Genomic DNA, 17,931 nt, shown 5'->3' on the forward strand with positions numbered 1-17,931 from the left:
CGGCACCTGAAGACATTTTGCTGGACCCTTCATGCAGCATCACAAGTCCTTAAGTTATCTTTATTTCAGGAAAACAAATTACATTTTTCTGATTTTGTTTTAGGAATATATCATTAGTAAAATCTTTCAAAACCAAGCTGTAAATGCACTCCATTCACGCTCCAAGACCAGTTTCAGTAGTGCCACAGAGATATACTCTGAAGGTAGAGCATGGCAGCAGCTATTACAAAGTTAGCCACCTCTTGTAGGACCATCAAGGATGATCAAAATGCCTGCTGGCCTTTCACAGGCCCTTAGTATGGTAGAGGTATCTTCCATTGCCTCAGAAGTTTCAGCTCTGCATCAAAGCAAAATGGAATGACAACATAAGATGCTGGACCAAAATGTCTTACATCTGGATGTATGGATGGCATAAAGCAGTAGCTGTGGAGTCAAAGAGATGTCCATCTGCCCTTTCCTTCAGCCACTAAAGACAGATTCAGTGGTTTCCAATGAACAGATCCATAAACTGAGTTTAAATACCATCCAAAGCAATGGCCGACTGTAGCAGAAGGAGAGCACCAAGACTGAAAGGCAAGGTTTACAAGATGGTAGTGAGACCTGCTGTGATGTTTGGTTTGGAGACGGTGGCACTGGAAAAAAAGACAGGAGGCCAAGCTGGTGGTGACAGAACTATGGAAGTGAAGGAGGACATGCAGAGGGTGGTGTGGCTGAGGAGGATGGGGGGTTTGGGTGAGAGTGGGTTAAGTGATTCCCTGTGGTGACCCCTGAAGGGAGCAGCTGAAAGAAGAAGAAGCAGCACTGATAAACTGAAGTTGAAGCTTCTGTCTTTGAACCTCACAGATCCGCCCCATGACAGATCCAAGTGTTGACAGCTTTAGATGAGAAATATCAAGTAATCGCTGAGCATATATGACATGCAGACTCAACCTCCCTGTTGCCCTTTTGTTCAGTGCAGATGTTAATTACGCAAATAATGAAACGCAGTAAATCATTTTCTGCTTCTCTTAGCTTAAACGCTCTTTCCGTGTCCAACTCTCAGATCTCTGAATGGAGCTGCAGATCTCACTGAGTTTCCAGATCTGACGGGAACCAAAAGCCTGGAGAGCCTGTAAGTGACACGCACACACACACACACACACACACACACACACACACACACACACACACACACACACACACACACACACACACACACACAGGAATGTTTCATATCCGAGTGTGTTTCTGAGAGCTGAACACCCCAAATCACACTGCTGTTATTAATACACAGCAATTATTATTCTATCTGACAGACTGTAACTTTATTTTTCTGCAGCTCGGCGTGAAATTAAAACCCTTCTTTCTCCTTGTTGTGACCCACTTTTCCGTGTCACAATAAACACCTTGGCTGTGTTTATTTTCTTGTCTTTTTCCATTTAAGCTCATTTCTGAAAGCAGTGTGTATTTAACAGTAACCTCACGCTGAACCAGTAGGTGGAAATAAAAAGTCCAACCAAACAAACCGTCCCACATTCTTCCATTTGACCCCCTCCAGTGTTAACCCCCCTCTCCAACATCCTGTTTCATCCTGTGAATCCAAATTCTGCACGTAGCTGCTTTTCTTTAATCAGACTTTTCCATATTGATGATTTATTTTTCATATAATGAGCTTGGACCGCTCACCGTATTACTCATTACTGTACTGGCTTCATTTCAGTCATGTGGATAAGGGAGTCATTCCAACCTTAATGCAACTTCAAAGCACCTCAACACATGGCTGTAAAGTGTAATGCACTGTGGACGCCCCTGGACACATCACAATGTTTCTACATGCTATTTAACAAGCATATACAGTTTATTTTACACAATTTACAATACAATATACCCAAACATGTTGTGTACTAACCTGTTTCCAAAAAAAACAAGACTACAATAAATTGAAAATGGTTCAAAGACAACAATAACTTAATTTCAGATTTAATCACTTTCTTAAAGGCTTTACAGGCCAAAAGAATCTGTGTTTGGCAGATTGTTTTTTTTGTTGTAACAAACTTTCTAGCAATAAATCTTATAGCACTAGGAAGCCTGTTTATTTCCCCTTTTCCTCTGATGTGGAGCCACATTTTCAAGGAAAATGCATCTGTGGGTTGCCCCCATGAAAAACTCAGATCTTCTTTGCCAGTGCCAAACATCTTATTCTGCTACCGACTCTTGTCTGGTGTCGTTTACTGGATTGGATGAGTGAAGTCTGAAGAAACAATTTGTTCATTAAACAAACAGGTAGCATGTGGAAGTACCATGTGCAGCTACGACAGCCTGGCACCTCCTCGTCATGCTTGTCACGAGCTTGGACACGCACTGCTGAGAGATGACATCCCATTCTTCAACTAGCATTTGCCGCAAGTCGGTCAGTGTGGGTGTGTTTGTCACTCTGACAGGAGCAGCACAGCCAGGCTGATCTCACAAGAGTTCAGTGGGGTTGAGGTCAAGACTGCAGGCAGGTCGTTACGTCCTCTCCACTCCCAAATTCTGGATGTGGTCTCTGATAAACTCCGCTCTGTGGGGGCAAATACTGTCATCTTGGAGTATAGAGTTTGGTCCCAGACTGTGGAGATATGGGATTGCTACAAGTTGCAGAACCTTATCTCAATGTCTTTCTGCTTTAAGATTGCCTCCAACACCTGGAGTACAATAAACTCAAAACAAAAGCCAAAAGCAGAATAAGCTGTTTGTCATTGGCAGAGAAGATTTGTCAATTTTTTCATGGGTGCAAACCACATACTCAACTCTGCTGCTCAACCAACAAATTCATTTCCTTACAAGTGTGGCACCATTTAAGGGGAAATAAACAAGTTTTTCAACAGTATAACATTTACTGCCAAGAAGCACTGTCACAATAAAGAAATAATCAACCAAACACAAATTCCCTTACTTCTTGTACCTTATTTAATGTTAAAAATTAAAAAATCTAACAGTTTTCCTATTTATTTTTTTTAAACGTCACGATCAGGCTGAGAAAGTTGTATAATCCTACTTAAAAAACAAATGCATCCAGATGAAGACCTTGCTTATTTACGCAAGACCATGCCATCCTCCATGATGGTATTGCAGAGGCATTAGTGCCTGTGGGGGGAGTATCTTGTTCATCCGTGACAGCAGCATTGATGTTCAACGGTTTCTACAGACTTTGAAGAAACATATGTCACCACCCAGATTCCCAGCATCTCTGTACGAGAAAGACGTGCATATTTCAGGATAGCAATACCAAACCACATTCTGCATGTATCCCAGCCCTTTAAAAACATCTGGAACAATATGAAACTAAATATATGACAAAGGCAGTCCAGATCTATGGAGCAGCTAGCTAACTTGCAACAAGCAAGAACTCTTTTTAAAGAAGGTCGAAGGCATCACACTGTGAAATATTCCCTGGCACATTCTTTTTAAACGTGTTGCTGATGATAAATTTGTAATATGAATGTAATATCTGTAAGGGGAAAAAACTTAAAAATTCCAAGTTTTAGCATTTTATCTTTTAGGTTGTTTCATTTTCACAAGATTCACAGCCCTGTTTCTTCTTATTAGAAACAGGGCTGTGAATACATAACACATTTTTAATGTACTTCTAAATTGCTCCCGTGGAAAACTAGTTCTGTTTTATCTCTCTGTGTGTAGGACTATCACCGGAGCTCAAATCACCTCATTGCCCAGTTCGGTTTGTGAGCAGCTTCCAAAGCTGCAGCTGCTGTGAGTCCAAACACAACAATTACATCCACATCTCTGCATGTCTCTGAACACTGAACTCAGGCTGAAGGTGGTCCCTGAAGGCCCTGTATATCATCAGGGACTATTCATGTCTGTCCATCAAATCATATCTGCTGTTGCTTCATTTATTTCAGATATTTTTTTAAGTCTTGGCTTGTATGCTGGGAGCTGCTGTGATGTGTTCAGTGTGTATAGGAAATTACGGTGCTGACAGCTTCAACTCACTCTCTCCCTCTGCAGCGATCTCTCCTATAATCAAATCCAGACTCTTCCCAGCTTTTCCGGCTGTGAGAGCATTCGAAAAATGTGAGTTTAATGTTCATTTTACATTTAATTAAACTGTTCTTCTTAATGTTTTATTGCCTTTTTTGGGAGGGTCGGATATAGCTTATTTTTTGCCCGTGAAGCTTTTAAGACACAGTTATTAAATCTGAAGTTACCATAACAATCAATAAAGTACAGACAGCTGTGCATTGTGGGAATAATTATCACCCTCATAGTCTATTTCTGACCAATCAGGTCATTCAGGAAACACTTGCTGTAAAACAGATTCTTTAGTGATGTAATGGAAACAACGATGGCTAATATGTGTGTGTACATGTATGTCTGTTTTTGTGAGGACCGCGGTGAGTTCTGGGCCTTGTGAGGACATTTTGCACAGTGAGAGTTGAGAGTTTGTACAGTTCAGGGCTTCAGATTTAGTTTTCGGGGGATATGAGTTAGATCAAGTGGCACCCCCCATTTTATCTATTATTTAGCAGGTACAGTATGTGTGCCCATGTGAAGCACCCATACAGCTTATGGATACAACTAATCAATAATAATAATAATAATGATAATAATACATTTTATTTGAGGGCGCCTTTCAGAAACCCAAGGTCACCTTACAAAAAACACAATTAATAAAATGAACAGTAGTCATAAAATACATAAAATAAGTTAAAATTACAAAACAGAGAACTGGGGTAATATGAGCACTTAACGGAGTGCAAGTTATGACCCGAGCTACAGAATTTTGAAGAAGTTGGAGTTTATGAAAGGACCTTTTAGGGAGACCAAATAGGAGGGAATTACAGTAATCAATACGGGACGTAATAAGACTATGGACAAGGATGGCAGCAGCATGAGGAGTAAGGAAGGGACAGAGTCGGTTAATATTACGTAAAGCAGACCGGGTTATGTAATTAATGTGAGACTGGAATGAAAGAGTATTATCAAGTATGACACCCAAACTCTTAACCTGAGGGGAGGGAAGGGTAGGAGCATTTTCAATGTTAATGGAAAAACTGTGGGATGTGGTTAAGATAGATGGTGTACCAACAAGTAAAACTTCAGTTTTATTACTGTTAAGTTTGAGAAAATTGGAGGAGAACCAGGATCTAATCTCAATAAGACAGTTTGAGAGGGAGGTAGGTGGGAGAGATGAATTGGGTTTAGAAGAAAGGTAGAGCTGGGTGTCATCGGCATAACAGTGAAAATTGATATTATATTTTCGGAATATATAACCAAGAGAAAGCATATGAATAATGAATAAAAGAGGCCCTAATACTGAACCCTGGGACACACCAGCAGAAACAGGATGGAGAGTTGAGGAATGGGATTTAAATTAAAGGATATTTAAGGATAAACTGAGTGCGGTCTGAGAGATAGCAGGTAAACCAGGCAAGGGGGGTGTGACTAATACCAATGGATGCTAACCGGTTCAGGAGAGAAATGGTATCAAACGCCGCACTAAGATCAAGAAGGATGAGAATGGATAGGAGACCAGAATCAGCTGCCATCAGAAGGTCATTGGTAATTCTTAACAGAGCAGTTTCTGTGCTATGACTGGGGCGGAAACCAGATTGAAATTGTTCATAGAGATTATGGTCATTGAGATGTAAATGAAGCTGGGCAGCGACAACTTTTTCAAGAATTTTTGAAATAAAGGGGAGATTTGATATAGGGTGAAGATTATCAAAGTTATTGGGGTCTGCACCAGGCTTTTTGAGAATTGGGATAACAGAAGCCTTTTTCAGTGCTTCAGGAACAATCCCAGTGTTCAGGGAGGAATGAATAATATTGGTTATGAGAGGTGCTAACAAGGGAAGACAGGCTTTAACTAACACAGTAGGGAGAGGGTCAAGTTGACAGGTGGATGACTTAGATTTTTTAATGAGATTAGATACGTCAGTTATGGAGGGAAGAGTAAAGCTTGAAAATAACTCACAGGAAGACAGTAGGGGAACCAGGAAGTCTACTTCAGAGTCAGGAGCTCCTAAAGAGTTAAGTTGACGGTGAATGTCTGAGATTTTACAAGTGAAAAAAGAGAAAAAAGAGCACAAGAGAGTTGCAAAAATCAACAGAATACATGTGGGAGGAGAATGTGTCTGGAGGTTTTGTAATTTTACTGAACAATGAATAGAGGGACCTGGAGTTACCTTCATTAAACCAACCAGACTAGCTGGCATTTCTCCACACACTCCAGCCTTTCATCCAAACCTTCTCCATAAACCATGTTTCATTTACAGCCCGAGAACTCAGGTTGATGGAGCGGCATGTGAATGCATCATATGAGCGATGGTCCTCTCAAAGATAGAAATACAAACATGTGTGTGTTTTTCAGTGATCTGCATCACAATGTGGTAGAAAAACTGGAGGAAAACACATTCGCTGGTCTGCTATCACTACGCTCACTGTAAGCATGCAAACACACACGCACACACACACACACACACACACACACAGACACACATCGCCAATTTAATTGGCCAGCAGATCCTGAGCAGAGATCCCTCTGTAAGTATTTCCAAATGGAAACTCACTTAGTCATCCAGGTGGTCCGCTTGTGGATGGGACAGGTTTGATGCTATGGTTTGGAACAAAGACAAGAATCTGTACAGCACTACACCTGATACTACAGCTCATACTAACACTACACTTAGGACTATTAGGGTTAGGGTTAGGACTATTTGCAGCCTCCAGTATTACAGCATCTCAAACTGAGAAACGAGACATGCCTCTCTTAACATTACTGCTAATTTTATTATGGTATTACAGACGTAAGAGTATTATGTGCACAGTTTCTTTTATTCTGGGATTAGAAACAAAGACCTGCTGTTTCGTAGGCCTGCGGTGCTTTCGCTTTAATCCGAACTAACAGCCTACGCAACAGCAGAGATCAGGTCAGCGTACAAAGTTTACCAACAGATTAAAGTGGAGTAAACAAAACTGGACAAAAAATACAGAGAAGGTTATGTGTCTGCACACAAGGTATTCATAGGCTAAAATACAATCATGAAAAATTCAAAAGAAGATGAAACGCATTGATTTTTTACATATTTCCACAAACCCTGCAGACTGGGTTGACAACCAGAAGAACATCAGAGTTCTTTCTGTTAAGGAAAAAGCAACTAAATCTCAGGCACCACGGCTAGTATTTAGCAGAACTAACTTCTTGTAGATTTAACTGACATATTTTTTATTATCATAAATCAGTATTTCTGATCACATGACTGCTGGTTTGTTTTCTGACTTCATGTTTTTCTATCCTGCAGTGATTTGTCCTGGAATCGACTGTCATCAGTGAAGCCAAACTCGTTCTCTGCTCTCCCTGCTCTCACCAAACTGTGAGTTCTTTATCTGTCTGAACATTGGTTAGTAGTTTTGAAACCATTTTTTAAAAATTCCTTTTATAAAAATTAGATAGCGTAGTAGTGGAGAGTGGACAGGAAAGCAGGGAGAGGAAGTAGACAAAGAAGCGCAGCACAGGTCGTTCACAAACTCGTGAGCTGAACGGGTGCCTGGAAAACCATTTTTGATTGAAAAGTTGAGGAAGCACGTTAAAACAGCTGCTAAATTTTCAGCAAATATGTTCAACTGCCCTTAAATATGTCATTTTAAGTTGAAGATTTGTGGTTTGTGTGAGATTGTAACCTATAGATGTCCAGGAGACGGGAAAATGGCCTGTTTTCCTTAAATTTATCTGAATTAGTTATAGAATATAATTAACTGGTTTCCACACTGGTTTCCTCTGTTTTTGCAGTGACTTGTCATCCAATCAGCTTTCCTCTCTGCCTCTGAGTGGCCTGCAGAGTTTGACTCACCTGCGTCTGGCTGGAAACCAGCAGCTGATGGAACTAATAGCCCAAGAGGATCTGCCTCGAGTCAGGTGGGCATTCACTCATAAACAAAGGAAGACATATTTGTATTAAGAGACGTCCACGTACCACCAGACTGTGATGCAGGACCTCCAACATGGTTATCAGGAAGCAGACTTATCCACAAATCTGTCCTGCAATGCAAACACTGCTGATGTGATTTAGGAAAAGGTCTGAATTAACAGCCACTTTGCTGCTGATTAACTCCTGTAGTGTTTAGATGTCACACACACGCAGATTCACACACTCACTCACACACACAGTGTAATCTGTCTCCTCCATCTCTGATGGAAAGCATCTAAAGGGACATTCCACTGAACAGCAGGTGCAATAAAATGAATTTATTTGAGCCATGTTTGGACAGATAGAGGTGTTTATCACTGTGTGCGTCTGTGTGTGCTCAGGGTGATGGAGCTTCCCTACGCCTTCCAGTGCTGTGCCTTCATCTCCTGTGAGCGGAGAGGTGGAGGTGCAGGAGGTTTGTCCTGGGAGAGAGAGGAAGCAAGAGACTCAGCTGGAAGAGATGCAGCTATTCTTTCCAGCCAAGGTGAACCCCAACACACAATGGAAGTTTTCACCTGAGGAACCAAATGATTACATACACCAGGCATAACATCATAACCACTGACAGGTGACATGAATTATACTGATATCGCTTAATCATGGCAAGTGAACATGCCGTCTTCAAATTTTATGTGACCTCACAACTTACAGGTGTTAAAGGATGCTGCTAAAATCTTGGTGCCAGATACCTCAGCACATCTTCCAGGTTGGGTCAGGGTGGTTTTGACAGCACTAGGGGGACAGATGTTATGTTATGCCTGATCAGTGTATTAATAAGAGGTAGACATAACTACTTGCTGGTTTGTGGGCTTCACATTTTAAGCCTCTGCTTTAGCTTTAACTTCATGGAGACAGCTGTCCGCCTCTTTATCTTGAGCCAGAGGTGATCAAGAGGTGAGCAAGAGGGTGAATTCAGACAACACTAACTGTTTTGCTTCGGAAGCTGCATTCATTTCAAGTAAAAGACCAAAACCAGAGCACACTCTTTTTGGATAGTCTATTTGGATAATTAACTGTACAGCAAACATATTATTTGTTGGTTAATTCCATTAGAAATTCTCCAAAAGGCTCCATGAGCACAAATACAGTCCAGACTGCCAGTTCATGGAATCCAGTTAATGGACCTAGCAGAGAGCTAGCATGTCACTAAATTTTAAGTCTCAATTTCCCCCGGACTGGAAATTTTTCTATAGATGCCACAACTGTTTAGTAGCACGCTTTAAATGTGTTTATTACTGCTGTAAAGTTGGATATTTTAGCATGGGAGACTATGGGAACTGACACGCTTTTGGAACTGCCTCAAGTGGCCACTAGAGGAACTGCAGTTTTCCGCTTCATGTTTCAGTGGCAGAGGTTGCACCTTATTTAACTCCTCAGAAAACCCTTCCTCGGGGTACCCCCTTTAAGATGGGACTTAGAACACTGGACAGTGTTAGTTTGTTTCTATTTTTTTGTCAATCAAAACTACAACATGGAGCTTGTTAAGCATTTATAGAAAAAAAGGGGAAGAATCCAGCAGAGATTTGAGGCACTCCTCTACACAGGTCAGCCCTAAAATTTTATTCAGGTCATCATTTTTCTTCATTAGATACAAAACTGTTTTTTTTTAAAAAGAAGCTTGGTCAGAGTGGAAAGCAGGTAATGAATGGGTGGAAAGTGGAAAGTTCCATGAGCTTTATGTAAGATTTAATATGAGGTGTAATCAAAATGTCCCATAAAAATAAAAATATAAAGTTTCCAGTTTCAAATTTGGCTGATCACCAGTTCAAAGTTGTTTTTTCATTCAGCTTTGACTTAGGGATGCTTGTTTTTCCACTAAAAGTAGAAATAAAACCAACGTACTGCTGTCCTCACTGTGTCTCTGCAGTAGATCAAGATTGGGAAGATTTCCTGATGGAGTTGGAAGATGAGCCCAAACCCCAACACTCAGTCCACTGCAGCCCGGCACCAGGTACCAAAAACCCCTGTCTGTCAAATTAAAACACAATAAACACACATCTGTTATATGAAAATTAAGGAAACACAACTCTGAAACAGATTTTATTAGTTTTAGAGAATCAAATCAACAGCACCTCTATGATAGCTGAGTCTTTATCATCAGTGCTACATTACCTATGAGGATTAATTACTTAAATCTTTATCTGTGAGAAAAATCTCAGCTCTACATTTCTACATTTTAAAAACAACTCAGTTGCACATAAGAGCTTAGAGGCACACTTCTTTGGCTTACAATCATTTCTGTATATCCATATCTTATATCTTTGTTTTAATTAAAAATAAATACTTGTTTTAAATGTAAAACACCAGAGGGCGCTGCAGGAAGGGACTTTTATCATTACAGAAGCATAAATACTAGTTGTGTGTACAAAAACATTTAAAAGATCGTGTTAATGGTTTATGTTTCCTGCAGGACCTTTCCGTCCCTGCCTCCACCTGCTCGGCAGCTGGATGATCCGTGGTGGGGTTTGGCTTATCGCAGCAATCTCATTGGTCAGCAACAGTCTTGTCGTCCTTTCAGTCTTCTTTTCTCCAGCCACTTCTCTCACTCCCCCCAAACTACTGATTGGCTTACTTGCCCTGGTGAATGGCCTGATGGGAGTGTGGAGCGGCTGGTTGGCGGCAGTGGACGCTTGGACATTCGGGAGCTTCTGGAGGTAGGACACCAAACCAGAACAGACTGGGGACTCTGGGTATCACTCGAGGGATTTAGGAGGAGATCAAGGAGAAGGGGGGATATACTGTATGTATTAAGGAAATTAGGGATTGATTATTAGAGGAATTTGGGACTACTTTTCCAAAGAGTGTTTTTAATTACCTTAAAATCAGTCGGATTAGAATGCTTTGAAAGCACTGTGGATTACAGGGACCTTGGGCACACAGGAATCCAGACAATGACGTAATTTTTGGGGACTCGTGAGACATTGTGGATTTATTCTGGAAGCAGGGAACAGTTGATTTCTGAGATTCTCAAAAACAGGCAGGGTAGTGATAGATACAGTGAGAGCACTCTGGAGTCTTAGGACAAGCTTGTCATTCCTATTGGCATGAGAAGCTTGCCAATAGGAACCTTATAGATAAACAATAAAATACATGTATCACATCTGTCAGAGAGACTACCCATCTGTTGTATATAAGATGTAGTGATGAGTACTAAACCTGAGTGTATAGTGGTGAACAAAAACAAAACAATCGAAGATTTTATGAGTGGAGACAGATGTGTTTTGACATTGTATGTTCCAGGTACGGGGCAAAGTGGGAGAGCAGCTTCCTGTGTCGACTCAGTGGGTTCCTTTGTGTGTTTGCGTCACAGACCAGCCTCTTCCTCCTTACCGTTGCAGCTCTAGAGCGATGCGTGGCCACCACTGTAGGACACAGCAAAACTGCTAGCAACAGTGGTGAGGAAACATATATGTAGATCCAGCAGCTTTTATTTACCCTCTACACCAACATTATTGTCTCTACCACCCAAATGTGTCCAAGTCGATTTTTACAAAGCAACACAACTATTTTATATGCCACAGATATAACATATTTTTTATGCACATTACATAATTTCATGTGAAAAAATTATGTAATTTTTTTACATAGATGACACAGTTCTATATGCCAAAACTGTACATTTCATCATGTTATATATTCAAAATCTGCAAAGCTTATTTTTATGCAGATGACACTGTTCTTATATCCAAAAACATCAGGCATCACCAAACTCAGAGATAAAAATTAAAGCCACCAAACCCTAATTGAATTTTAAAGAAAGTGAACTTGTATGATTTTGGGGAACTAATTTCACCAAAGTGATGACATTTTGTGTTTTGATGCATGCTGCAGGTAAGTAAATCCCAAAAAGCTGATTCTGTTCATCTGGATGTAGCGCTTTCAGATGGAGACCAGTGACCATTGATCAGTGGCCATGAGTACCTCAGAGAGAGTTGGCTGCAATCACAGCATTGTAAGATGGTGAAAGAGGTGCCCTTAGGCCCCCTCCTCGACTTAGGTCTTTCCCTTTTTACATAAATGGCCTCCTTGACTCTCCGCTCACACCAGCGTTCCTCCCTGTCCAGGATGTGTGCGTCCTTATCATTGTTCATTCAGTGGGTTAGTTTCCATCATTATTCAAAGGTACTGTTTATAAGGTTGTGGAAACCTGCAGTCAGCTGAGACTGAAGAAGTCACTTGTATGTGTGATGAAACGCTTCTCCCACTGAAAACGCTACGTCCAGATAAACAGAATCAACTTTTCTGTCCAGATGACTTTTGGCTTCATGATTAATAAAAATAGCCTAAAAGACATTCTTTGCTTAAACTCATCTTTAACAGCTCATCAGTACTTTAATTTGGATATTGACTTTAACATGTCTACATGTTTACTGTCTACATACAGTTTTCAAAGCAAAATTTTTTTTGTCATTGATATCCAGCACATATTATTATTTTCGTCTGCCAACATTCAGACACTCTTAAAAGTTGATTTCTGATTTCACTCTTTTTTTTTCTTTTTAAAAAAAATCCAGGTCACTCTTCATCGCCGTTATCCTTCCGTGTTTCCATCTGTCTGTGTTTCCTGTTGGGCTTCACTGTCACAATGCCCTCCCTGGTGGCCGGACACAGCAGCACCTCTCTCTGTTTACCGCTACCTTCCTCATCATCATCGTCGTCCTTAGCCTTCTCCGTGTCTCTGGTGCTCTTCGACTCCCTCTGCTTCCTTCTCATGACGTTCTCCTACACTCATCTCTACTGTCGCGCCCACAAGACTCCACCCAGCTCAGAGGAGGAAGCAGCATTGACGCGACATGTGGCTTGGCTGCTCTTCTCTGACTGCCTCCTCTACCTCCCTGTTGCCTTCCTTACGTTCTCCTCCCTCCTGCGCCTACCAGCCGCTGGACCAGAGGCAGCGAAGGGGGTTCTGCTGCTTGTTGCCCCACTGCCAGCCTGTGTCAACCCTCTGCTCTACCTCCTCTTCAACCCGCTCGCCAGGGAGGAACTGGCCGCACTGGCCAAATGCACCTGCAAGGGCGTGGCACTACTGAAGCTACGCAGGCCGAGAAGAGGAGGCGGCGGAGCTGGAGGTCTGAGGCCATGCACACTGGATTTAGCGTACGACGAGGATGCAGAGAAACAGTCATGTGACTCGACGCAGGTGCTGGTACTTGTCGGAGGTGTCAAAGAAGAAGACGAGGAAGTGGGACAAGGAAAAGCAAAGAGTGACGCACAACATTTAGCGACACTTCAATAAACTGAACACAAACACAAAAGGTTTCAAGTCTCACTTGACAAAAGGTAAATAAGAAAACGTTGTGCCAGCTGGTCACTGCAATCAAAGAGCCCCTGATTAGCTGTAACTAACTATAAAGTAAAGTATTATTAAGTGTAACAGATGACCAAGCCCTGTTTGGATGGGATTTCTTCATGTAGGGAAATCAGCTGATTTAGTGTAATTTTCTGTGAAAAAAAGTGTGTCCCAGGTCCTGTTTTACTTTATCTGTCCTGTCCTAATGGGTTTAAAGCAGTGACCAACATTTAATACAGTCACAAATTATTTTCAGACACACAACCATGAGAATAATGAAAACTGATGGCTGCAGAAGGCACATCAAGGCTTTGTCAAGTGAGACAAAACCAACACAAACATGTACCGTATGTATAATCCACAGCAGACTGACTGACAGGACTGTGAGGCAGCAAATGTAGCAAAGGATGGTGAAAGGAAATGAAGGGTGCTCACCATGAACTCCCCACCAGTTTCTGTTGTTGTCTACCTTCTCCACCATCTTTTTTTTTCTCCTGCAGCAAACTGTCCAAGGCAAAGGCAAAACTCTGAAGAAGTACAAATTAGGAAAAGCAGGAGAAGATGGGACCTATGTTTGGTCCGTTAATCTTATTGACGAGGACAGACACCCACACACAGAAACACACGCATTATCAAGGGTATAAATTCAGCAGCTTTTATTTTGAAATATGACACAATTTACAGCGCAGTGTTACCAAATGTTGCCCCGCATGCTTCTGGTAACAGCTCATGTTTTCGCGGGTGTGTGTGAAAAGTGCAGCGTCCTTGTGAGTGTCGTCACAGTCCATCCTGAAAACAGGCGTCAGGAGACGGAGAGCTGAAGCTCGTGTTCAACACCTGGGAAAAACATCACAACTGGTCCTCCAAACGGAGTAAACCATCTCCTCTCCCAATCATGAGTGTTCAAATTAAACATGGTCGCATTATGATGTCAGAATACTGAATGTAAGAGTGCGAGCAGGACACAAGATGAGCTTCGGGCTGCAGTAAGGGTCATCAAAACTTCTAGTGTGAGTTAACAGCTCATGCATGATTCATAATATTCGCACAGTCACTGCAGCTTTAAAGGTTAATGATGCTAGTAAATGAAAGGGGGACACCTGGTGTTTCAGGTGCAACTCGCTCTAGATTGTGTTCCAGGTGGTAAGTACTTAAAGATTAAAAGACTTGGGATCATAGGAATAAGAAACAGAAGGTTCATATTGAACCAAGTGTCCTGTGGCAAATGATTCAGCATGGAGGAATGTACCTTTGAGCCCTTAATCCACCTTAAACAGGCTAAATCTGTAAAACATGCTTTCTCTCTCGATTTAAGCCTTGTCTACTGTCTCCATTTGACACTTTTAACTCTCCAAATGGGTTTACATTAGAAAGATCCGATCTCATGTACCTTCAGTAATCAGGAGCATTTACACTTCTTGTTTTGGACTAAGGAAGCATAATTTTACCCAGATGTACAAAAGTAATTTACTTGAGCAAAAGGATGCTGCATGTGTGTGTGTGTGTGTGTGTGTGTATGTACAGTAAATGTGTGTACATATTGTTGTAAATACAAGCTACTGTGACAATCTTTTTCTTTCTGTGTAGACTGTGAGAAATCTTTCATTTTTTAATGTTTGTTCATTTTGGCCCAATGTCAACATTTGATTTTCTCTTCAGTTTAATTTATACTGTCATACATGTGCACCTCAATGAGCATTATTAAGCTGTCATAGATTTCAATCCGTGAATTCATCCATTCTTTTTTTCTTTTCTTGTAAGTAATTTGAAGTCAGGTTTGCGGTGGCGACAGATTGACCTCTAAACATCCACCAGGTCACTGGTGAAACGCTTACTGCTGGCGCTAGGGTTCGGTTGTAGTTTAGCCAAATGCTAAACAAGCTCACTTAAAGAAACAAGATGCTGCCTTTCAAATTAAATGTTTTACCTTCGTTCACTTCTGTTTCTACGACTTCTGCAGAGGTGAAAATTCCAAATAAAAGTGTAGATGTGAATCTGAACTTAACCCTAAATAGTAGACTGTTCACAACAAGTTAAGCACTACAGTCCAGATGGTCATTCCCAGGTCTAGAAAGTGGTCTGGTAAATCAGAAATGTTGCCTTTAGGCTCAGATTCCTCTGAACCACAACAGTCCTCTGCATTAGTCCTCTGTACTCTGCCTCCTGTCAACCTCACACTTCATTTTACCCTCATTGTGAAGATCCAGGGAAACTACTTCCACTGAGGCAACAACTGTCCACTGCTAGCTGTCCCAAATCAACTGAATCAATCAAAAAGATCTCGTTTGTACTTTGACATTTACACCATTCAGTATCCACTGAGCGGTTTATTTGGTTCATTTTCCGTGTTTGGTGTTTCCATTTCAAGTAAAGTCTGTAACATTTTGGCCTTACAATTTTTGTAATTTATTTTTTTTCATCACATGTTTCTAAGCAAGCCTTTAAAAATGCTCCTCACCGACCCCAGTTAGCTGAGGTGAAGCCTGGCAGCTACAACCATCTATATGTGTATCCACCTGCCAAAGAGGCCACACCCATAGCAGCAGAAACTTAGTAAGCCTTAATAAAATTTGAACAGGTGAGTTACAAAAACATTCTCCCCACTTACAGTTATTATGAAGGGGGAAATTATCTATAGAGACCAACAAAAACATGTTTGTTTCTGCTGTAAAGCTGGACGTGTTAATGTGGGAGCTTATGGGGTTTACTCACTGCTAGAGCCTCTAGTGGACATTAGAGGAACTGCAGATTTTAGCTTCACCTTTGAGCTTAAGAAGCTGCTACTTGGTTTTAACTTTCAAACAAATGAAATGACTGTGTGTAAACTGGGTTTCAGATAATGATATTTAAAGTAAGTGTGCTGCATGGTCATTGTCCACATCCTGCATGATCTGCATGAGCTTCCACCCAAATTTAATGTGAGCTTGAGGGTGAAAAACAAGATAAAAAAAAACAAACAATCAATGTGCTGTTTGTGTAAAAAAAAAAAAAAAAAGATATGGGTGGTGTCTCTGGCTCCGCCCACTTTGTTCAGATATAGCACCAGAGCAAATTTAACAAAAAAGAGGAAAAAAGAAATAAAGAAAAGCATGACTGTTTGTATGTGTGCTCTGTGGCAGTTTGACTGCTGCACTTTTCTATGACCAGCACTTAAAATAAATAAAAATAAAGAAGTTCATAAGCTTTGTTAAAACCTGAATGGTTCAAACTTCATCCTTTCACCTGATTTCTGGTTATCTTGTAAACGACTGTAAAATATTTGAGTGTCTTTTGTTTTAATTTGTAAAACTGAGAATGAAGTTTTAGTTTTGTGACATGAATAAAGGTGTGTGGCCTAAACTGCACTGAGCTGTCTCTCTATTTTTTTCCAGAAAGAACAGAACAAATAAATGACAGTCAAACTGTCTTGTATATATGTGTATTATTTTGAAACATAACCAACATAGAAACCTATGGGAACTTATCCTCTAAGTCTCACCAACAGCCACTCAGTCAGAACCTCATGGGAGCCACAGCAGTCAGATGCAGACCCAGTGGTGGAGTAAGAGCCTGCAAGTAAAGGTGCCACAAACTATATATAAAAGACAGAAGTCACTGTGTCACCCATGAGATGGCTTGTTGAAGCTTCAGTGAAGCTTTAGTGTTTTGGCCACTGCCAAGTGAGATTCTTTAGAACCAAAAGTGATTATATTGCACAGACAAAGATACCTACCAAATGGTAATCATTAACATCAGAATAAAATCCCACTCACTCACCAGAGAACCAGAACATGGACTTCTTGAACAGTCTGTTAGTACAATAATTTCACATCAGCCATTATATTGGTCAAATTATGTAATTAAAAATGCTCCAAAAGGCTCTAACAGCACAAACACAGTCCAGAGGTCAAGTTCAGGAACTCCAATTAGCTTAGGTGTAGTATAGCATACAGCTAGCAGCTACAGCTGTCACCACTTAGCGTTCTGTCAAAGAGGCCACGCCCCTAAATTGAAAAAGATGACCTGTGCACAGCTGTTACATTACCTTAAATACATAGACCAAAACGGTGTTTGTATCAGGATCTAAAGTAGAATATTTTACATTGCAGTCTATAGGGGCTGACTCACTGCTGGAGCCTCCAGTGGTCAATACAGGAAAAACTGTTTTTGGCATTCAGCTATGGAAAATGATGTTAAGACACGAAATTCCACACAATCCTAGATAAATAGATAATAAATCTTCTCAGATTTACTCAATCAAGGGACGATGTGTTGAACCAACTCAGCGTGAGAAACCCAATCAGAATGTTTTTTTAAAACTAGCAAACTAAGCTGTTATGAAGACTTATTTGTGCTTCCTACTTTGTGTTATCAAATTACACGCACCAAGCACGTCTCGCATCAGTATCATCTTGTGCTGACAGATACTAAATCTAGTTCTTTAGTTTATTTACTGACGTCTGTAAAACAAAGCAGAAAACTGAAATTTGGAGTAAAAAGCAAAACATTCTCTCTGGAGTCAAGAATAAATCAGCACTTTACAGGATAGCTGGAGTGATGTCTGTCACACTTGAGCACTTGGTGACATTCTTGATGTTTAATGAATGACTCCACCGCTGTCGCTTTCAGAGAGACTGATGACGAACCTTCACAGCTGACTGAAGACATTGGAGCAGAAGCTGCTGACGCGTGAAAAGGTCAGGATTCCCTCGC

The 17,931-nt window shown here is 40.9% G+C and overlaps 1 protein-coding gene across 1 annotated transcript in view; it reads left to right on the plus strand.

Annotated features, from left to right (window-relative positions):
• The window catches only part of LOC147310022 (leucine-rich repeat-containing G protein-coupled receptor 5-like), a 51,542-nt gene extending 34,974 nt beyond the window's left edge, over positions 1–16,568 (plus strand). The window contains exons 10-20 of the mRNA XM_086269348.1: positions 1,043–1,111; positions 3,658–3,729; positions 3,988–4,053; positions 6,353–6,424; positions 7,284–7,355; positions 7,772–7,897; positions 8,291–8,433; positions 9,817–9,900; positions 10,360–10,603; positions 11,190–11,344; positions 12,464–16,568. Coding sequence (XP_086125474.1) covers positions 1,043–1,111; positions 3,658–3,729; positions 3,988–4,053; positions 6,353–6,424; positions 7,284–7,355; positions 7,772–7,897; positions 8,291–8,433; positions 9,817–9,900; positions 10,360–10,603; positions 11,190–11,344; positions 12,464–13,185 — 1,825 coding nt within the window. The 3' untranslated portion in view covers positions 13,186–16,568. The remainder of the gene's footprint in view (positions 1–1,042; positions 1,112–3,657; positions 3,730–3,987; positions 4,054–6,352; positions 6,425–7,283; positions 7,356–7,771; positions 7,898–8,290; positions 8,434–9,816; positions 9,901–10,359; positions 10,604–11,189; positions 11,345–12,463) is intronic.
• The last annotated feature ends 1,363 nt before the right edge of the window (positions 16,569–17,931 follow it).

The sequence above is a fragment of the Aulonocara sp. 'chitande type north' Nkhata Bay genome, linkage group LG17 (assembly GCF_057382095.1).
Source record: "Aulonocara sp. 'chitande type north' Nkhata Bay isolate Kocher_YH1m ecotype deep benthic linkage group LG17, A_spYH_male_GT1.1, whole genome shotgun sequence".
Classification (NCBI taxonomy): Eukaryota; Metazoa; Chordata; class Actinopteri; order Cichliformes; family Cichlidae; genus Aulonocara; species Aulonocara sp. 'chitande type north' Nkhata Bay.